General features: G+C 38.6%; 1 protein-coding gene across 5 annotated transcripts; it reads left to right on the top strand.

Moving 5' to 3' along the window:
* The first annotated feature begins 996 nt into the window (after positions 1–996).
* Positions 997–22,287, top strand: rgn (regucalcin). 5 transcript variants are annotated; one of them, XM_028800012.2, is made up of 7 exons: positions 997–1,187; positions 12,196–12,361; positions 12,882–13,064; positions 17,165–17,380; positions 17,695–17,826; positions 20,224–20,378; positions 21,278–22,287. In XM_028800012.2, the coding sequence occupies exons 2-7, from the start codon at positions 12,199–12,201 to the stop codon at positions 21,326–21,328; spliced, it is 900 nt and encodes a 299-aa protein (XP_028655845.1). In that variant the 5' UTR covers positions 997–1,187; positions 12,196–12,198; the 3' UTR covers positions 21,329–22,287. The 5 variants fall into 5 exon arrangements, with proteins under 5 accessions (XP_028655845.1, XP_028655846.1, XP_028655847.1 ...); XM_028800013.2 differs by lacking the exon at positions 997–1,187 and adding an exon at positions 1,194–1,365; XM_028800014.2 differs by lacking the exon at positions 997–1,187 and adding an exon at positions 1,376–1,508.
* The last annotated feature ends 946 nt before the right edge of the window (positions 22,288–23,233 follow it).

The following is a 23,233-nucleotide window of genomic DNA, read 5'->3' as shown; positions in this document are numbered from 1 at the left end:
CTAAAACACCCAAACTAGATAAAGTACACAATAACTTAATCAATTCATACTACTGTTAAAATTACCTTTAATTTTCGTTCAAATAATTTTCCGGGTGAGAATGTGACTTTCGTGTAAATGTATAAATGATAGTTTTCATTGTTACGCTTTTATAATTCTATATAAGATACCATGTGATTGTTTTCTATTGAAACTGTGACAAACAACTTTAAAAATGTAGACCCGGAGAAGACCCCCAACCCCATATCCCTGGTGTTTATGGTTTCCCCTTTTGCATCCCAAGGAGTGACAGCTCTAAATTGCCCCACATTGGTATGAGTGAGTGTGGGTTTGTCATGGACACCTACCTGTATCTCATCAAGAGCGTTTCACCTGATATTGCCCAGGTTGGTTTCAGGTCCTTGTGAACCTAACAATGAATTAAATAGGGGGTCACTCAGTTCCTGAAAATGTTAGTGATGTCAGTTATTGGTGTGGCTTATCACTCACTTGGGACTTTTTGCACTAATAAACAGTCAATCCTGACACTCCTCTTATTTATTTTCTTCACTTGCCTAATGACAGGGCTTGCCACTATCAGCCACACGGTAGGAATTATTGAGAGTATGCCAGCCATTGGTGGGCACAGCCTGTCTTATGGCAGGCCAGTTTGAAGCTGCCAGTCAGACTCCGTGATGTGACAGAACAGCCTGCTAAACTGCAGAGGTGGCAAGGCGAGAACATCACAAGGGTTCTCTAGAAGAGCGGTGCTTTGCGATGCCATAACTTTTAATTCTAATGCATATTTAATTACAGAACATTATAATGTAAAACAGGCGAAACCGATTCTTCACTGTACAGTCATATAAGCATAAGAAAAACGTTTACACATACATTCTCAAAATCGACAAAACAACAGCGTAATCAGCGAAAATGCCTATCTGGTCGCATCGCACCCCTTCCGTTTGTGGTATAACATGCAATCGACAGAGCAGGACATCACTTCTGTTCCTGCAGCAGGACGAAGAAAGCTGTTGCACAAATTCCATTTACTTTTGATATCGTGGATCATTTCCAGCTTTCTGTTTAATATTAACTATGCGTGGATGAAACCCGATTAAAGATTCACGTAGTGCGCCTTTTAAGCCCGCCTGTGCCAGCTTCTACCCCGTGCCTCACGCCGATCGGTTTCAGCACTTCTTCCACAGGTAAACAGTGCGCTTGCTGTCTCGACGGGAGGTTTGCATTCATCGAGCTCTCCGTGCGATTTCGCAAGTTGGTGTCTGTGCACACTGCGGGTCTGTGTGTGAAGGGGCGCGCAGGTCTGCTCTTGGCGTGGTGTTTGACGGTGTTTCACCCGCTTCGCGACTGCTGTAACTTGGCAATGTTCGTATGTTTTCTATTTGCTTATAGCTTATTCTGTTGAGTGTCATTTGCGCAAATGCAATTCATCTCCTCAATTCCTTTCTGCAAGAGCAGGTTTGGAGGATACAGAACACGCGTGTTCGCAAGTGAAAAGTGGACATACTGTAGGTGCTATAAGGAGGACACACTTGATCACTGCGGTATTTGTATGATTTCGCTTAAAAATGACTGATTATTAGTAAGCGGATTTTCTATACCGAGTTTGCACACTCTTCCTGTGTTTGCTTTAGATATGTTACACCATATACGATACTAGACACCATTACAACATTCTGTACAGTAGCAGTGAAAATACATTGCACAAAGCACACATATATAAAACAATATAGTAAGCAGAAATGCAAATGAATATAGGTTGTTATAAAATAAACACAATTTAGACGGATTGGTAGAAATCGACAGAGATCTATCAGAGGTTGTGTTTAACCATAGTGACTGCAGTAGTAAAGAAACTGTTTTTATGTCTACTTGTTCTTGCCTTTAGTGACCAGTTACGTTTCCTCTAGTGGTAATAACTTAAAAGAAATGGTTGCCCAGGTGAGTGAAGTCTTTGATTATATGTCATGGCCCGTGAAGAATACAGGACCTCAGTGGAGTGTCGTTTATAGTTTCAAGCCGACAAACTCTTCTACTGTCTGAACACGCTGCAGTTTCTTCAGAAAGCGAAAGCTGTACCACCATTGTTTGGGACAGATTAAACTTTTTAAGTTGATGGAGAAAGAAACATATGTTGATGAGCTTTTTTGATAAGATCAGTTATGTTTTCATCACATGTCAGACTGTAAGTGATAGCTGTGGGAAAATCCAGACACACGGAGAATATGAAACGGCCAGGCATTCGATTCGCCACCACCATGCCATTTGCGTCACGAAAACACTTTCTCTGTTAACTGATCTCTCTGAATTGGTCCTTTATTGGGTGTGTGTGCCCTGCAATGGTGCCTTGTCCAGGGTTAGTTCAAATCTTGTTTCTAGCGCTACCAGCATTAGCTCTACTAATCCCAGACAACCCGTTATTTTAAGCAGGTTTAAAACACGTTATAATTTTCTTCATGTAAGTGTTGTCATTTTTTAAAAAAACACATTTTTTTCATGTTCCAGTTTATGTAGTAGAGAAATTGAGTGGAGTAAAGTTTTGCAAAGTCACTGGCAATAAAACGGAGGCATAAGCTACAGAAGAATTAACAACTGTATGCAGCAATTTTGCTTAATCACTATTGTACAGTTAAGTCGTTTTGGAGAAAAGCATCTGCTACAGTGACGAGCTGTGAGGTTCGTGGCAGGTGAAGCACTGATACCTTCAGTCAGATACTGTATACAAATATATGAACACAAAAGGAGTAGCTTATTCACTATTCAGTTGGCAGCGTGCACATTGACTGCTGGTTATGTTTCATATCTCATCAGCATTCTGTACAAACACATAGGTAAGGTCCATATTTGGCTAAGAAAGAACGTTACATTTATAGCGGCGAGAAAGAGCGCATTTGCTCTGCACCCTCCATGTGTTCTGAATTTGCCGTTACCATTTCACAATTCATACTCATTCAATACAAATGAAAGAGTGGTGTACAAAAAAAACGGATTTCAATTTTAACCTTAATTGAAATATTTCGTTGTTGTTAAAAGCTTTTAATTCTGGTGCTTTAATTCATTTTAATACAGACTGTTCAACAAAGGGCGGCAGTGATAGTGCTGCTGCCTCGCAGTAAGGAGACCATTGAGTAAGCAGGAGTTCATGTCAGGAAATTCCAATAAAGTTAACTGATAGATTGTTTAAGGGTGGAGAAATTTGGTGGGTGGATTTGAGAGGTAGAGAAAAAAAAAGAAGTGTTATGGTGTAGCTCAGTGCGGTATTCTCCACTGTTGTATTATTAAAGAAATAAATATAACTGGCAAATAGTCCACAAAACTGGGGTGGCCATCTTTTTGTGCCTTTCCACACATCGAAGACTCAGTCGGCTACGCTACCGAGGTCGCCCGCAAGCCAAGAAGAACCGACGCCGAATTCTGATAAGGAGAGCAGCGGACTCTTAACACCCGCTCTTACAATAGCATAAGGAGACCTACACATGCGTGGAATATGCATATTTACCCCGTGTCTGCGTCGGTTTCCTCCCACAGTCCAAAGACATGCAGGTTAGGAGCATTGGCGATCCTACATTGCATGCCCTGCCTGGAGTTTGTTTCCTGCCTTGCGCCCTGTGCTGGCTGGGATTGGCTCCAGTAGACCCCCGTGACCTTGTGTTAGGATATAGCGGGTTGGACAATGACTGACTGACTGTTCAACAAGAGGATAAGAAGAAAAACAAAAGAATATTTTATTTAAGGTCAAAATTTAGTTTTTAAATATTGGATTGTGTTTTTCTTAGTTTGATCCCATTTTTTATAAAATTGAAAACCGTTTATGGTCTTACCTTTATTTGTAAATGAAGTCCATGCGCCTATCCTTCACCATGAAAATCTCCGTCACTTTCTTGTAAAAGTCATCCTTATTTTCCTTTAGTTTTAAAAATCTTAATCTTCCATTTTGGCAGTCAGTCAGAGCAAAGAATAAAAATTAAAGGAGTGCTGCAATATTGCACTTGACTTTCTAATATCGCTAACTTACCGGCGCTTCTGCGTAGAACAGCAGCAGCAACAAGCACCTGTTTGGCTCACATGCGCCCCCTTCAGTGCAGCACGGTACTGTCTGCCTCGCCTTGTGCCAGCAAGACTAGATATGTCTAACACATTTATTAAATATATTAGCCAAACTGTGGAAAGTCAAGGTGTATAATAAACGTGTCTGCAAACATTATATTGGCGACATACAGAGAGACAGCAACAGACATGTGACTACTGCATGCATCAACCCAGCGTGTGAGGGAGAGCGCAGTCCGAGGTGAGTCTCATTTTGTCGCTGCTGCACCTCGTGTTTCTCCCCTGTATTTGAACAGGAAACGCTTCAATTCAGCGATTTTGACTATAAAACTCTTCAAAGTTATTGGAATCATACAGAAGATAAATTTATAGCACAAACCAGTGGACAAATTAATTTTGTTATCCTTATTAGTTTTTTTACTTTTCATGATGACCTCCCCTAACAACACGTCTCTGATCAGCTATATGAGCAAATTCAAGTTTTAGTGGTAGTGTTAGTTCTTCTTACCTACTGCACATATTGTCAGATGGTTTTCATCTGTGGCGTGGTCACCATCAATGTAATTAAATGTATCCAACCTAAGAGATTACAAAAAGAAAGATGTAGGGGAAATGGAAGTCATAATTTCATCTCATTTTCCTAGTGAGGGTTGTGGTATGGAAATCAGAATGAAAAACAAAATCACAGTGCAGTACAAAAGGTACTTACAAACTCCATTGTCACATAATACAGCTTGGGGCTCTGGGGGACAGAGCCTGTAACGGTGACAATGGGAACACTGGAGGGGTGTACCTTATTTAAACAAAGACATCGTCAATTTTACAAGTGTTGTTTTTTTTAACATTTTTTTTTTGTTTATTTTCAAATTAAGGAGGAGGCAGTGGCCAGTGGTGCCACCTCACCACTGTCTAGTATTCATTTACCCATTCTCATCACTGTCTTTATGCAATTTACACGTGCCCCATGTGTGCGACTGGATTTTCTCCCCCATCTCAGGGTCATGAAGTTTAGGTTGGTCAAGGGTTTTGAAATGACCACACGTTAGGTGGTGCTTATGCATGGGGGGTGATTTGTGTCTATCAAGGAACTTGCTCCTGATCCAGGACTGGTTCCTGCTTTTTCACGTGATGCTGCCAAGACCAGTCTGCAACACTGTATTGAAACAAGTAATACAGAAAATGGATGGCTTTTTCACACTGTAATTTAAGTGGATGTTGATTTCCATTTTAAAATTGCTGATAGGTGTTGTTATTGTTTTGATCCATTTTGCTTTTTAGTTATGACATCATCCTATTACAAACAATTTAGTTATAAATAACTGTACTCTTACCATGAATACTTGTATTTATCCCCAGATTTTATGTGGGTTTTCTCTCATATCTCCTCAGACATACTGGTTTGAGTAATTCTCAATTTCACGGTGTATGAGTGTGGGTATGTGCACCAAAGTGGGCCCTGCACTTGATTGGCACCCTTCCCATGGCTGTTTGTTAACTTGTGCCCCGTCCTGCTGAAATTGTCTCTGACCCGACAGTGTGGATTGAGTGGGACTGAAAGTGTTATGTTGCCTATAACAATTTGCAGAATATCAAAACGTTGGTATCCTTAAAGGTACTATTAGCATGAAGAACCTTCAAAAAAGTTTTGTAGGTCTTATAAGTACAGTTAGCTGGTTTCTTATATTCCTTCCCTTTTTAAAATGACTGGAAGAATCCTAGCCCACCTCTTCTTTAAGTCAGTGGGTAACTGATGTTCTATACTATTTGAAATTGGAAAAAAATCAAATTCTCACTTAGTGGATCTGTTCAAAACTTTTTTAAAACCTGGCAGGATCTGATCAATAACATTTTAGAATAAGCTTTTATATTGAGGGTGAAAAGGATTCTCTTCCCTCTTTTCTACTCTCAGCGTTTTACTCTGGCTGTTGGCCTTCCTCTCTTTCTCTTGCGTGGTGGTTGAATTGAATTTTAGTTTCATTAAGTTTGACTTGTCTGTATGGAATGTTACCTGCTTTTAATAAATTCAATTAAAAAAATAAAATGAATATAAAGAATTTTCTTTATCAGTCACAGTAAATGTGGAACAAATCGACTTCACAAGTTTTGTATAATAATTTTAATGTATGTTTATTCTGTGTGTGAGACAAGACAACCAGTTTTCATATTGTATTTGAATTTTTCTGGAAAGTCAATAGATATCAAATTCCAGACATTGCATACAACCCTCAGCAAGTTAAGTGCATTAGAAAATTGTTGGATGAATTAAAGATTTTTTTTGTTTTTATAATTTGCAATATATTTTCCAATGCAAAGACTTTTATATGCTGTACTAGCCACACTACCTGTTGAAGACAGGTAATAGAATAATTTAAAAATATTTGCTGTCAGTTACCCTATGTGCACTTTTAGCTACTTTCCCCTGTACTGTATCTGTGTGCGTGTGAATGGTTCTTTAACGGCACTCCCTCCTCAGACTCTTGTCATTATTTTTGAGGCGGCATTCTCACATCCTGTCTGCTTTTACACTTGTAGTCTTTGAAAGTGACAATCCACATGCCTCCCATGACGCTTCTCCTCTTCGTGTGTCTCACACTCCCACTTAATCTTTCATTGCATCACTGAAGCCAGACTGACCAATCAGACTGCTCAGAGGGATGGGACACACAGACGTCGGTGTTTTATTATATAGTAGATAGCTTTGAAATATCACCTTCATTTTTTTTTTGGTTTAACAGGATTTTTTTCTAATTTGCGTTAGAGTCATGTATAAAATTACAACATAGTTTGTCAAAAACTTTAATGTTGAGATTGGAAACACCCAGAGAAAGAGGTATATCAGAGAACAAAGTAAAAGCCTTCGAAAATAAACCCTAACCAAACCAGGAATTTAATTTTTTTTTATTTTTGGCCAAATAACATCATAGTATATTGTGTAAAGGAAGAGACCAAAGAGTGTCATGGTGTTGGGTTGCCAAGGTGTAAGCCTAGTTAAATTGGCTAGGGTTAACTAAAGAATGTAGCAAAACAAAGCAGAGCCATTATACCTTACTTAACATTAGGTGTTTTAGCCTGTAGCAAATGAGGTTTGACCTTGTCAGGATCAGGATCCAAAGTGAACAGCAAATTCTGGTGTTACGTCTGATTATGTACAGTCGTGCTTGAAAGTTTGTGAACCCTTTAGAATTTTCTGTATTTCTGCATAAATATGACCTAAAACATCATCGGATTTTCACTCAAGTCCTAAAAGTAGATAAAGAGAAACCAGTTAAACAAGTGAGACAAAAATATTATACTTGGTCATTTATTTATTGATGAAAATGATCGAATATTACATATTTGTGAGTGGCAAAAGTATGTGAACCTCTAGGATTAGCAGTTAGCTTGAAGGTGAAATTTGAGTCCGGTGTTTTCAATCAATGGGATGACAATCAGGTGTGAGTGGGCACCCTGTGTTATTTAAAGAACAGGGATCTATCAAAGTCCGCTCTTCACAACACATGTTTGTGGAAGTGTATTATAGCACGAACAAAGGAGATTTCTGAGGACCTCAGAAAAAGAGTTGTTGATGCTCATCAGGCTGGAAAAGGTTACAAAACCATCTCTAAAGAGTTTGGAATCCACCTATTCACAGTCAGACAGATGTGTACAAATGGAGGAAATTCAAGACCATTGTTACCCTCCCCAGGAGTGGTCGACCAACAAAGATCACTCCAAGAGCAAGGTGTGTAATAGTCGGCGAGGTCACAAAGGACCCCAGGGTAACTTCTAAGCAACTTAAGGCCTCTCTCACATTGGGTAATGTTCATGTTCATGAGTCCACCATCAGGAGAACACTGAACAACAATGGTGTGCATGGCAGGGTTGCAAGGAGAAAGCCACTGCTCTCCAAAAAAAAACATTGCTGCTCATCTGCAGTTTGTTAAAGATCACGTGGACAAACCAGAATGCTATTGGAAGAATGTTTTGTGGACAGAGGAGACCAAAATAGAACTTTTTGGTTGAAATGAAAAGCGTTATGTTTGGAGAAAGGAAAACACTGCATTTCAGCATAAGAACCTTATCCCATCCGTGAAACATAGTGATGGTAGTATCATGGTTGGGGCCTGTTTTTCTGCATCTGGGCCACGACGGCTTGCCTTCATTGATGGAACAATGAATTCTGAATTATATCAAAGAATTCTAAAGGAAAATGTCAGGACATCTGTCCATGAACTGAATCTCAAGAGAAGGTGGGCCATGCAGCAAGACAACGACCCTAAGCACACAAGTCGTTCTACCAAAGAATGGTTAAAGAAGAATAAAGTTAATGTTTTGGAATGGCCAAGTCAAAGCCCTGACCTTAATCCAATCGAAATGTTGTGGAAGGACCTGAAGCGAGCAGTTAATGTGAGGAAACCCACCAACATCCCAGAGTTGAAGCTGTTCTGTACAGAGGAATGGGCTCAAATTCAGGACTGATCAACAGTTACCGGAAACATTTAGTTGCAGTTATTGCTGCAAAGAGGGGTCACACCAGATACTGAAAGCAAAGGTTCACATACTTTTGCCACTCACAAATATGTAATATTTGATCATTTTCCTTAATAAATAAATGACCAAGTATAATATTTTTGTCTCATCTGTTTAACTGGTTTCTCTTTATCTACTTTTAGGACTTGAGTGAAAATCTGATGATGTTTTAGGTCATATTTATGCAGAAATATAGAAAATTCTAAAGGGTTCACAAACTTTCAAGCACGACTGTAGGGTTAAGGGCAGAAATGATGTCAAAAAAACAAAACAAAAACTACATGAAAAACTAGCACTAGCTTTGTCTCTAACAGAAACCAAATCCTGCAATACCTCTTTATATTCCTTGCTCTGTACACCAGTAAATACAAAGTATCGTTAATGTTCTAAAAACCCAATTGTCCTTCATTCACTCAGAATATGGAACCAATGTAGGAAGCACTTTATGTCAGAGAATATTTTATCTGTGGCACCTCTACATGATAACCACCTTGTTCCACCCTCTTATGATTGGAGTTTTTAATGTTTGGAAAACGTATGGGATTAAATCATTTAGAGACTTGTATATAAATAATGTCTTTGCATCCTATGAACAATTACACTCTAAATTTAGTTTCTCATCAACACAATTTTTCCACTATCTCCAAAGTAGAAACTTTGCTAAGCAAAATCTGCCCAATTTTCCTCACCTCCCACCTATTTCTATTCCAGAAGACATATTGATCAGTGTTGAGGTCTCAGACAGAAATTATATCTCTCTATTATAAAAAAAAAATCTTTCGATGATACAAGACTTTTTTCCTGCGACGAGACGTGATCTTTGGAAGAGAGACAGAGAGACACTTTCGTGTCCCGTGAGACAGACAAGTCACATCATACTTACAACCTTTGGAAGCAAATCCCGTGATACACATGCAGAGCAGGTTAGAGATAATGGAAGTAGGAAAATTTGAACATCTCAAACAAATGAGAGTAAAGATCGCATTAGCGCAAACATATGGAAAATATTACTCTGAAATAACGGAAGAGAGAAAAGAGATCGCATAGTGTTTGAGGATGTCTGGGGGACAAGAGAGACAAGGCAATGAGACAAAAGGGCAGCTGCTGTACAGGCTTTTAAACGTTTGAAGCGCCGCACGAAATGCAGATCATGCGGTATGGCAGCAGCAGCAAGCCAGCAGCTGATTGAGCAAAAAGGAGGTAAAAAAAAGAATATTTGTTTCCCATTTTATCACTGTTTAAGAGGGATTTCGGAGGAGCAACTGTGTCTCCCGGGAGAGTGTTCAGCTCCCTCTTCACAACAGTATGTAGCGCTGGCGGGGGGGTTGGCGAAGTGAAGCGAGCAGGGGGCAAAGCCCCCTAGTAAATAAAACCATTAGTAAAGTCCCTTCCAATTAAAGATCTTAGAGTACAGTGAGAATAGGATCTCTTACTCAACATTTCATAAACGGAGTGGAAGGCAGCCATTCACAGAATTCACTCTAATATCATATGAGTAAATCATTCAATTACTCAACTTAAAATTTTTTATCAATCACATCTATCTCATTTAAAATTGTCCACAATGTTTCCAGGGCAAGACCCAACCTGCGAACACTGCAATCGAGCTCCAGCCTCACTAAGCCACATGTTCTGGGCATGCACCAAATTAACATAATTCTGGACAAAACATTTTAAATACCTATCAGACAGCCTTGGTGTCACAATCCCTCCTAATCCACTAACAGCTGTGTTTGGTGTACTCCCAGATGGGCTGAAAGAGGCAAAGGACAAACAAACTGTGATTGCCTTTACTACACTATTGGCACGCAGACTTATCTTCCATCCATCCATTTTCCAACCCGCTGAATCCGAACACAGGGTCACGGGGGTCTGCTGGAGCCAATCCCAGGGCACAAGGCAGGGAACCAATCCCGGGCAGGGTGCCAACCCACCACAGGACACACACAAACACACTAGGGCCAATTTAGAATCACCAATCCACCTAACCTGCATGTCTTTGGACAGTGGGAGGAAACCGGAGCGCCCGGAGGAAACCCACGCAGACACGGGGAGAACATGCAAACTCCACGCAGGGTGGACCCGGGAAGCGAACCCGGGTCTCCTAACTGCGAGGCAGCAGCACTACCACTGCGCCACCGTGCCGCCCCCAGACTTATCTTGCTCAACTCAAAGATTCGTAACCCACCTCTGTTAAGTTAGTGGGTAACTGGTGTTATATATTATTTGAAATTGGAAAAAATCAAATTCTGTTTTAAAGGATCTGTGCAAAACCATTTTAAAATACAGTAATCCCTCCTCCATCGCGGGGGTTGCGTTCCAGAGCCACCCACGAAATAAGAAAATCCGCGAAGTAGAAACCATATGTTTATATGGTTATTTTTATATTGTCATGCTTGGGTCACAGATTTGCGCAGAAACACAGGAGGTTGTAGAGAGACAGGAACGTTATTCAAACACTGCAAACAAACATTTCTCTCTTTTTCAAAAGTTTAAACTGTGCTCCATGACAAGACAGAGATGACAGTTCAGTCTCACAATTAAAAGAATGCAAACATATCTTCCTCTTCAAAGGAACAAACAAATCAATAGGGCTGTTTGCTTTTAAGTATGCGAAGCACCGCGGCACAAAGCTATTGAAGGCGGCAGCTCACACCCCCTCCGTCAGGAGCAGAGAGAGAGAGACAGATAAAAAAATCAATACGTGCCCTTCGTGCTTTTAAGTATGCGAAGCACCGTGCTGCATGTCGCTTCAGGAAGCAGCTGCACAGAAGGTAGCCAACGTGAAGATAATCTTTCAGCATTTTTAGACGAGCGTCCGTATCGTCTAGGTGTGCGAACAGCCCCCCTGCTCAATCCCCCAACGTCAGGATCAGAAAAAGTCAGCGCAAGAGAGAGAGAGAGAAAAGTAAGCTGGGTAGCTTCTCAGCCATCTGCCAATAGCGTCCCTTGTATGAAATCAACTGGGCAAACCAACTGAGAAAGCATGTACCAGAAATTAAAAGACCCATTGTCCGCAGAAATCCGCGAACCAGCAAAAAATCCGCGATATATATTTAAATATGCTTACATATAAAATCCGCGATGGAGTGAAGCCGTGAAAGGCGAAGCGCGATATAGCGAGGGATCACTGTAATCATTTATATTGGGGAGAAAGACTTCTTTCACTCTATGCTACTCTCATAAGTTTTATTCTGACTGTTGGCCTTTCTCTTTTTCTTATGGGTGGGTGTTGAATTGAATTGAATTTAGTTTTGTTAAGTTTGACTTGATTGTATGGAATGTTACATGCTTTAAATAAATGCAATAATAAAAAAACACAAACCAGTTTCATAACTGTCCAATCTGTGTTACCTACCCAGTGCCAGGATGCCACCTCTTCAACTTGCATGTATACAATTACACATACTGTACACAATGCTGGTGCTAGATTGTTTTACACCATAGGCCATGTTTATTAGTGTACCAACCAACTGTTCGGTAGCTAATCCATGTGGCTGGGTCCCTCTCCACCCATGATCTGCGCCCTACTCGAATGCCTAATTAGCCTTAATGGTGGCACTGGCCCTGACCGTACAGTATGTTATGGTATGTATGCAATTGTAAAAGCCTTATAACTAAGTTGTTTTTCTTTGACAGATCATGTCTTCAGTCAAGATTGAGTGTGTGGTGAATGAGAGATATAAGATTGGGGAAAGCCCAGTATGGGAAGAGAAGGACCAGACATTAGTTTATGTTGATATTTCGGGACAGAAGGTGTGCCGCTGGAACCCAGTCACAAAGCAGATACAGACTCTGAATACTGGTGAGCACTTTTAGGATTTCTTAAACACGGATGTAATGAGTTAATCTAGTTCAGAATTTTTTTTTTCTGTGACAATCTCACACATGCCTGGACAGCACAAATTTAGGGGATTTGATGTTTTTGTTCATTTTAATAAAATCTGTACATTTAGCAAGAAATAACAGCAGTGTGAAGATGGCACCAGACAAATTAGACTTGATAGTAAACAGACTGGAAGTTAAGTTGTTTACACTGTAAGTTAAAATTCTTGTTTCTGTTTATGCAATTCCATCCTATTACTGTTGCTATGTTGAGGAAAAAATGTTTCTTCTCATGGCAATCTAGGAAAAATCTACCTCTTTGATAAGCATTGATAAAAAAAACACTTGCATGATGAGATGTTGAAGTAAATTTTCTCTTGACCTGCCCATCATTTGTGTGTCTCCTCAATTTATATCTGTCTTATGTTCTTAAAGTAATTCTGTTTGTTTGGGAAGATTCCAAGGTAACTCTTTATTTTCTTTTTTTCTGTAATTTGCAGATGCATTTGTTGGGTCAGTTGTCCCTCGCAGATCTGGAGGCTACGTAATTGGTGTTGGAACTCGATTTGCTGTAGTGGACTGGGAAAAGCAGACTGTCACCACTGTTGCACATGTGGACCAGGAGAAATCTAACACTAGGTTTAATGATGGAAAGGTTGACCCTGCAGGAAGATATTTTTCTGGTAATTCACAGTTATGGTTAAGATTGAAATTGTTCTTTGTAAGATGTTAGGGGTAGTTGTCGCCCCTTTCAGCCCAACAGACAGACACACTGAACACAGGATATAATAGCCAAGAAGGTATTTAATTCTTGCTTTCAGTGCCTCCAAGCACCTCCGCCACAATACACTGGAAATTCACTAACAATAATATTAATAATAATAATAATCACAATAATTTCTCCTCCACTCCTCCCACCAAGCTCTGTCCAACTCCCCCCAATTCCAGCTCGCTTGCTGGGTCTCCAACAGTCCTTTATATAGTCCTTGACCTGGAAGTGCTTCTGTTCTTCCACTCACATGACTTGTTAGCACTTCCAGGTCAGATGGAGAAATGGATTTTTCTTCAGCCCGGAAGTACTTCGGGACTCCCGTCCTCGTGACCTGGGAGTACTTCAGGGCTATAAATACATCATGAGTCCTTCTGTTCCTTTACAGCGCCCCCTAGCGGCACCCACAGAACCCAACAGAGGTGTGCAACCGAACTCCAAGTCCCACGATGCCCTACGGGAATCCGGGGCACTGCCAGATCCCAGGGAAGCTGCCATCTAGCATTTTGGGGGAGGCAGTGTCCTGGATAAGCTGCCTCCGCCCATCCTTCCACCACACCCTGAATACCTACAAATATACATCAAAACAAAGGCTAATAGTTTGTGGAAGGCATGATTTATGGGGATAAGGAAACCCCTTTAGAAAGCATGGGAAGTGAAAATTAAAGTAATAAATGGTGTCACTTCAAAAACATTCTCATCCAGGCCCTAAATAAATATATATTAAATATATTTAAGGCATCAATGGAAAAAAAAACATTAGAAAGGTCAAAGAAAAGCTGCAAGAAGGACTGCTGATGAACTGAAATGCCAAACATTTTTTCAGTGCTACTCTTTGTATTGAAAGATGTCAAAGATGTTATTTATAAATCTTTAATAAGCATATTCCAACAGTCACATCTAATTGGAAAAGAACCTGATGATTAGTGTACAAGAATGAAGATAAATGGATCCTGGTAATTACAGACCAATAAACATTACATTGTAAAAGCTGTTGAATGTACAGTAAATCATGAGATGTTGTGCTGTGAATGTATATTGTGCTTGCGGGACATCCTGTGGAGTACTGTGAGTACTACTAGTTACCCTGCTACAAAAAAGAGCAGCACTTGAGGTTATGCACAAAATGCAAGTAAGTATAACTCGGGACTCTGCAAACCCTGCAGAGCTGGCTTCACTGTAAGTTTGGTGGAATTACGGAAATGTTTGGTAACTGGAATGTCTTTTTTGTTTCCTGTGTACCTGTGCAGATGCTTTGCACTTTTTTCGTCCATCGAGTGGAAAGAAATACCTTGTAAAAAGTAATAAATCTTTGGTTATTATAATTTCACATGGGCGCGTAGCTAGGTGAATAGCTAGTTATGCATGCATAATTAACCGTGTGTTGCTCCACACAGGGATCAGTGTTACATATCTAGTGGCAGTACTCATTAGAACAAGAGATAGAACTTTTTTTTGTACCCAGGGGAAAATTTGGCTTTTTACAAAAGCTCCTTAAATTCATAAATAGATGGATAAATACATATACACAATAAGGTCTGAACATACACCTCATCATAAGCTAATTTATCCTTCAATGAAAATACTGCATTTTAAAAAATTTATTAACATATGTGGGATGGAAATCGGACTAGAGTACCGATTGTGTTGTGACATTTTGCATGCGTGAAGCAGGTCAGTATGTGTAAATGTTCTGGGAATGGCTGCAACAGCTCTGTGATGTCATGCTGGCCTCGCAAAGCATCATGGGGCACTGGGAAAAAATGTTTGCCTAAGCCAGCCTCATGGTAAATTTCTTGAAAAATATTTGGTGAACAAAGTCACTAGCAAACACAGCATATTTGCTGTGACAAATTCTTTAGCAAATTTAACTGACTATCACTACCCAGAACTAAAGAGCAGGTCCTGCTCTGACATGCTGAGGGAACAAATCTTGAGTAAGTTAACTGCTGTAGGGACCTAATTCAGTTCTTTGGAATTCTCACCAATATTGATAAAGTAATCTAGCTGAATTTTTTGCATTAAATAGAGAATCATATTCTCAAGGAAGCTGGTGGAAGTAAGGGAAAAAGTATTTATGACTGAAGCCAGGAAGCCCTTCTTCATGCAAAGGGCATAAGAATTTGGAACATACTACTGTAGTTGAAGCAGAAACCTTGACAACTTTGAAAAGTATCTGGATATGATACTGGATATGATGAAATGAATGGTAAAATTTCATAGATTCTTACTATATATTCTAGTTTAGCTATTGCTGTAAAATGTTTTGAATTACAAAACATGCAGTAGAATGTTCTAGAAAACAAAACCTATGCCATTTTACAGTTCTATGTTTTGTCATGTTAATGGTAATTGGCAGTAGAGATGGCACTATTGGTGCTAAAAAAAATTCTGCTTTAGATTTTCATAGCATAAAGGCTTAGCAGCCTTTTAGACAGTTTAAAACACTGGAAAAATATGTTTAAATTATTAACTTTGACTACACAAATACGGTGCAGTTTCAAATTTTGTCATCACTTGAAGCTTTAGCATAGTCTTTCAGTCATTTTCTAACCCTCTTATTGCTGAATAGGTTTGTGGGAGCCTATCCCAGCCAGCATTAGGGTGCAAGGCAGGAACAAACTCTGGACAAAGGCGAACATATGGGACAATTTAGTATCACCAATACACCTAACCTGCATGTCTTTGGAAGGAAACCAGAGCACACCCATGGAGACATGGGGAGAACCTACAGACTTCACGCAGGGAGGGCCCAGGACATGAACCCTGGCCTCCTTAATGCAAGGCAGCAGCTCTACAGCTGTGCCATCATGCTGCCCGCTTTGGTATAGTGCACAATGGATTTTATTCATGGAGTAACCCACTATTAAATATGCATAGGACTCAGTACAGATCTGTTGAGGTGTAAAAATAAGCAATCTGAAACAAGAATACAGTACAAATCAACACAAGCAAACCAGCGTCAGTAGAACCAATTTTCAGTGGAGAAACCACATCAGCTACAGTATATGTTGTGAAAAATACACAAGGGGGAGAAGACTTTTATCTAGGTAGGGCTTCTCTATTCTGATATATTCACTTTAGTGTGACAACAACAGCCCATCTTATTCATATCTATTGCAATATAATATAAGGATTAAAGCTGTGGTGCGGAGGTCATAGTTACTGACAACTGTTGAAGAGATTTAGGTTTAATTCCCTCCTTGTCAATGTTTGGATGGTGTTTACACATTCCCCGTGGCTACACAGACCACCTTCAGACACTGATTTTTTTTCTTTCTTTTTAAAGCCATGCCAGTTATCTTAAATGGTTGCTCAAACTTAACCTGATATGAGTGAGTGTGTTCTGTGGTGAACTGGCATTCTATTCCAGTGTTGGTTCTCACCTTGTACTCAAGGTTAATGTGATATGCTTTATTTATCTAAGATCTTGTAATGGGGGGGTTGGGGGGAGTTTTGGAAAACGGATCATTATCATGCAACTTTATCTTTGTTTCTGTTGATTTTTATGATTGCGTAGTTTTCAGGCACAATATATGCATTTTTTCCCTACATAAACTATGCCCATCATGTCTGGCAGCACACACTGCTTAGGGCAACGTGTGAGTCCCATTCTTCACGCAATATACAATGTTTGAAAACTCATTAATGAAAAAGTTTTGGAAAACTTGTGAAATTTGTACCTTTCAATGTGCTTTGTAAAAAGATGTTTGCTATTGTGTTGGCAGTCAAGAAAGTGTGGGAGCATGATAGGCTGGTCCTACCTAATGTCAGTCAGTCATTTTCCAGCCCACTATATCCTAACACAGGGTCACGGGGGTCTGCTGGAGCCAATCCCAGCCAGCACAGGGCGCAAGGCAGGAACATACCCTGTGCAGGGCGCCAGCCTACCGCAGGGCCCTACCTAATGCGTATTCTTAAAAACATATAGAAACTCACCTCAGGTATCCAAAAGTATTGCTACACACAACTTGGTCTAATCACAGCTTCTGCTTCTTTTTCTTTTATTTTTAGGAACCATGGCTTTTGAGATTCGGCCTGCAGAAGTGGAGAGAAAACAGGGTTCTGTCTATACATTATATCCAGATTTTTCTGTAGTGAAACACTTTGACCAAGTAGATATATCGAATGGACTGGATTGGTCGTTGGATCATAAAACATTTTATTATATAGACAGTCTCTCTTTCAGAGTGGATGCTTTTGACTATGACCTTCAGTCAGGCAATATTTGTAAGTATATTTGCTAAAATAAAGGCAAAATTATCTATAAAATATGATTATTCACCTGCCATTTTCTTGGTAAATACTTTTCAGTTATGGAAAGTTATATTACTCAGATAGACAATGATTGTCTTATTTCTTGTATCATTTAATTTGTTTAATTCAAATTCAAATATTTTCAAACATCCTTTATGAATACCTAAAAGTAATAACAAGTATTATAAAAGTTTGTCAAATATGAATTTCTTACCTACTTTGCAAATTAGTTGTATGTGCATCATCAACTCAATAATCCTTTTTTTTTCTTTAATTTTGCTTTATAGCCAATCGAAGAGTTCTTTATAAACTTGAAAAAGATGAAGGCATTCCTGATGGAATGTGTGTAGATTCTGAAGGCAAGCTCTGGGTTGCTTGCTACAATGGAGGAAGAGTCATCAGGATTGATCCAACAACAGGTACACTGAACACTTTATAATTGAAGCACATTTGGAAAAATGCATCCTGACATTATTTTATATGGAAAAGGAGGCTGGAATTCCTGAACTGGTCAAATAGAAGTGAAGTTACAAATATTTTTATTTACTGTCTGGAGCCAAATTGTTCTTGCAATTGATGCATTCAGATATGCCATCTTTATTTGTCATAGTCTTTAATTACCAGTCTGTCATTTTCATTCTTATTTATCCAGCAGCATAAATTATTTTTAGCATATTAAAAAGATAAGGATGAGGCATTGACCTAGTTTCTTTCCACCATGGAATGCCCCTATATGACTTTGCAACCTATGTAAAAACATACGTATTTGCACAAAACAAAAGAAAGGGATGATAGAGAAATAATTCAAAATTATAACACAGTAAACAAAACAACAAGCACCTAAAGCTCTCATTGCACCTACTTATAGTTGTACAAATACAATTTATGCCTGTGGGACAATTTGACTGATTTCACACTTGGACTTTTTTTACTTTTTAACTCACTTTCAAGGTCATCCTCCTATTGGCAAAGAAGCTCCTGCTTTATTCCAAATTAACTGACTCTGGTTCTTGATGGGAGTTTGAACCCCTCTGCGCTGTGAACTGATGAATGTTAGATACAGTTACTTCTTGGGTTATTGAAGGTACAATGACAGATTCAGGAACACTATGTGACATAGTTTTTTGCCAGCCCCTGTTGTCTCTCTCTTTCACCTGGATACCTCATGTTTCCTTAAGAGGCCAAGCATTCAGTAGTTCCTGTGTTGCATGGTCTTTACAATAGACAATTAGCCCCCCTCCATAATTTTTTAAAAGAACATTACCTGCTTGTGGGGTAGCCACACCACAACAACACTTCAGTAAAGTGATATTCTCCAGAAGCATCCTGGCCTGAATCATTTACTTTTATAACACGGAAGGTGAAAAAAACTCTGATCAGTTCCTGGTGAGTCACTTGTGTCTGGCCTGAACACCCTGTTTGTCTTGCACTGGTTCTTTTTCATTATTTCTTGCAGGAAAGCAACACTTTAGGCTAGGGTGTCTGAGAAATATTGATATTACACTCATTTAAAAACACATATTTGGCAACCACATAGGAATATATTAAAAATTAACAAGGTTGTTTTTTAAATCAAGACTATTTTTAGAATGTATTGTTTTCTTCAATAATGGTGTTGAAGAACGCAGGAGTTTGTCAAGAAGGGATACTTTCCAGCAGGGCATCTTATTTGTTGCTACAAGGCAAGATTTAACTGCAGATAGTTAGAAATGGAGTTCTTAGTGTGTCTAGTCACACCGCTGTGCCTTGTACACATTCTTCTGGTCCTCCTTGACCCTTTGTTGCTTTCTCCAGATTATGAATATTAGGGGCAGGAAGAGGTGGAGATAGAGGGTGACTGGAGGCAGGTTCCTTGTTTCACTTTTGGGTCAACTCATTTCTGAAATGGAGAGGAAAAAAAAAAACTAGTAAGTTGCAGTACCACCTCAATATCCTTCACCCTCAGGTCATTTCCGCATAAGTTCTGCAACATCTTCATTCACGTGACACCTAGTAAGGCTGATAGAAACTCTTTGCGTTGATTTGGAAATGAACTGATCTGATTACTACTTGTGTGGTTATATCAATAAAAACTTTCAAATGTGCCACCTAATTATGAGAGAAAGTAAACTAATTTAGGTCCATAAATGAAGAAATCTAGCTGTAAACTTGGTGTAAAACACTTTCTGTTCCATTCAGTACTACAGCTGTGTTTGTGTTTTAACCAGTAAAAAGGTAAATCTGCTTTCTGCAAAAATAATCAGTCCCTGTGCCATGAAAGTCTTAATATTGCAAAGGTGAAAACAATTGCCCAAAGAGAACACAACTGTCTTCTTATTAACCTTTACTAGTGATTTATTTAAATAAATGTGGATAAAAACCTCACAGTTTGGAATCATTGCTCAGCTTCAGAATCTGAAGGACAGCTGCAAAAAATGACAATATAAATGTGCTTTTTGAGGATGTTGCATTGAAACAAATTTCTAAATCTGAAAACGTTTGCTCTTGGATCTCATGAAACTTCAGTTTTGCTCTTTGCAATATCTGCTGTAGCGCCCGAACATGAAAGAATGTTGCTGTGTGCTGCAGGGTTCCTTTATACAGTATGTTATTTTAGACAATACCAGAACTTTACAACTCAAGAGTAATTTCTCCAAAAATGAATGTGAATCAATGAGATTCAGTCTATTTGTATTTTCTGCTGTATATTCAGGGCTTCTTGGACTTCAAGCAGATTTAGGGTCTACCACAATATATACTGTAGTTTTATGTTAAATCACTAACATTTTGCTAGGGATGGTTTACTTTTAATAAATATAAGTTATGTGTATTTTTAGGTAAAAGGATTCAAACTGTTAAACTACCAGTGGACACAACAACTTCATGTTGTTTTGGTGGAAAAGACTATTCAGAGTTGTATGTGACTTCTGCATGTGGAGGGATGGATGAAGCTGCCTTGGCAAGTAAGCCACAGTCTGGGTCCATTTTTAAGGTAGGTGGTAATTTGCTGTCTGCTCGATAGATCATCAGGATAAAAACATTCTCTATGATTGGAGATTTGTAGGCAGGATTCAGGACAGTAAGGCTGTTTACACAATGTTTCATTCAGATATGGAAAAGATGTTAGTGAAAGGGTAGAAAGGAAACATAGTGAAGTTGAAAGTATTACCAAAGTATTACATTGGTGACTTTAAGATGTTAAATATCAAATCATTGCATCATATCAAATTGACAATATTTTTTACAAACATATCAATGAAGTCAAGCAAAATTGTCAACAATCCACTTCACTGTAATATCCGTTCTTAGTACTATTTATCAAATCTTAACTTGTTACACTCTAAACAGGTGTACCTACATGCTATTCCAAAGGTGGAGACCTTATAAGATAAGAACTTTAGTTTTTTTCTTTTTTTAAATAGTAACATTAACAGTAGGTTTTCCATAAGTGTACACACTCTTGTCTTTCAAAACAAGATTAACAGCAACAAGATATAACAGCAATTGCTTGAATTTTTCTTATAAGGTGCAATTATATCCTTTTGGTGAAAGGTCCTTTGGTGTCAGAAAAAGTGCTTAGGTGTGTTAGATAATAAGCAATTTTTAAACTATATCAAAACTTAAATATTTTAATAATAAATGACACATAATGTGCCCTCCCCACATGCTAGAAAAGAAACACAAATCACTTTATCACCTGGTAATATGCCAAATAATCAGTTCAGTTTAGTATTGTGCGTCACTCTTTACAAATTCTTCCATCCGTCTTATCCTACATGCTATTAAATTTGATTTGAAATTTTGCAAATAAATTATGACATATACTGTAGATTAATCTAAACAAAAAAAAACTGTTTTGCCCATATTAAAACCTGTTTTCTTGTATTACAGGTTACTGGATTGGGTATTAAAGGAATTCCACCAAACTCATTTGCTGGATAAATTTGGAGGTGTCTTTGTATACATAAACAAAAATGTAAACAAATATTTCCTTTTTCTTGTAATGTAAAATCAAATACAAAGCAAACCTAAACTGAAGAAAGCTATCTGTGTAACATCTCTAATGATAACTCTTTCATATAACAAGCCATATGTACTGGGTGCTACTGACAAAAGTTGGGTACAGCATACGCAACACAGTAAAGCTTAGCAATTTTAGCTGTTGTCTCATTTGTTTAAGGATTAGAAAAGACACATTTTAATCACAGAATGCAAGTTCAAAGGATTGGGACTGTGAGAAAATTGTGAGTAAAATGTTACATTTTTAGCTGCTTTTATAATAATCTTACTTCATGTATATACTGACAACTGAAAGCACCACAGATTACAATAAAATACACTGTAAAACTCACACACAATAACAGCATTGTGTCCCAACTTTGAATTTCTAGTATCTTTTGGATAATAAAATACATTGACTAGTATAGTTAGCAGGAATATGCTGTAGTAAACATATTTTAAAGAAAGCATTTAGGGAAATTGTTCTATGAAACAGGTGAAAGTGTTTTTAGATTCTTTTTTTACAATCATAATGTACATCATGTACAAAAAAATGATACATCAGAATAAGAAAGCACTTGTTAATAAGCTTTTAATATGTAATTAATGAAGCTGAGAAATGTATCCCTAGTGAGACTGTGAAGCAAATCCTTATTTTTAGTCCTCCTCCTCAAAAAAAAAGGAGAAATACAATTCTAGAAATCAATGTTAATAAACTAATTTTGCAAAATGAGTTGCCTGAAATCTTCTGGATTATAATTTATTTGCAGTTTACCATGATTTTCCCTATTTACAGCACAAATCCAATACTAATGTCAAAGTTTAGGAAAAATGTTTACCAGTAGATGTGGCAAGATATTGGCACTCAGTATGTTGTCTTGACCAATAAATGCTGCTTTGAATTTCATGTGTAATTTTTGGTTTATAAACCTTTTGCACCCCACTTACAGAAATGATTGCTAAATAAGTCACAAAATTAAAGTTATTTTGCTGAAAAAGCAAGGTTCATTCAAGCTCATCAGGTTAGGATACTGTTTTCAGGTTTCTCTGAAAATATTCAGCTGGATTCAAATCTGGCCTCACGCTGAGCTACTCGAGAACATTCACTGAGTTGACACTAAGCTGCTCCTGTGTTGTCTTTGCTTTGTGCTTAGTGTCATTGCCCTGTTGGAAGGTGAACCTTGATCCCAGTCTAAGGTCCAGATCGCTCTGGAACAGATTTTCATTAAGGATATCTCTGCACTTTGCTTTGTTCAGCTTTCCCTAAACTCTAACTAGTCTCCTAGTCCTTGCCACTGAAAACAACTCCACACGATGATTTTACCACCTCCATGCCTCATCATTGGAATGGTACTGCACAGGTGATGAGCGGTGCCTGGCTTCTCCAGAATTAGAATTGAGGCCAAACAGTTCAGTTTTGGTTTCATCAGACCAGAAAATCTTGTTTCTCATAGTACAAAAGTCCTTTAGGTGCCTTTTTTGCAAATTTCAGGTGGGCTTTCATGTGTCTGACTGTGGAGAAGTTTCTGTCTGGCCACTCTGCTCATATTAAAGTTTATATTAGTTGAGTGATGCAGTTATGGTTGTCTGTCTGGAAGGTTATGCCATTTGCATACAAGTTCTGTGGAGCTCAAACCTTGTGTTCTTGGTCACCTCTCTTACCATGGTCCTTCTCCCCAGGTCCAATATTTTGCACAGACAATTTACACCCTTATAATGAAGAGTAAACCAAAAATCTTCAGCAAAAATGATCAGAAGACTTGGGCATCCCACATCTACCAACCCCAGGAGTTCACCCTGTAATGGGATATAGGGGGCTGAAGTCACTCCTTTCCACAAAACTTCAAC

The sequence above is a fragment of the Erpetoichthys calabaricus genome, chromosome 4, assembly GCF_900747795.2.
Source record: "Erpetoichthys calabaricus chromosome 4, fErpCal1.3, whole genome shotgun sequence".
NCBI classification, from domain to species: domain Eukaryota; kingdom Metazoa; phylum Chordata; class Cladistia; order Polypteriformes; family Polypteridae; genus Erpetoichthys; species Erpetoichthys calabaricus.
The sequence above is the reverse complement of the archived record's forward strand: the minus strand, read 5'-3'. Positions and strand labels throughout refer to the sequence as shown.

Coding starts and splice junctions, on each gene's coding strand:
- rgn (XM_028800012.2), top strand. CDS start 12,199: ATGTCTTCAGTCAAGATTGAGTGTGTGGTGAATGAGAGATATAAGATT. Junction 12,362..12,881: donor GATACAGACTCTGAATACTG/GTGAGCACTTTT, acceptor TGTAATTTGCAG/ATGCATTTGTTGGGTCAGTT. Junction 17,381..17,694: donor CCTTCAGTCAGGCAATATTT/GTAAGTATATTT, acceptor TTTGCTTTATAG/CCAATCGAAGAGTTCTTTAT.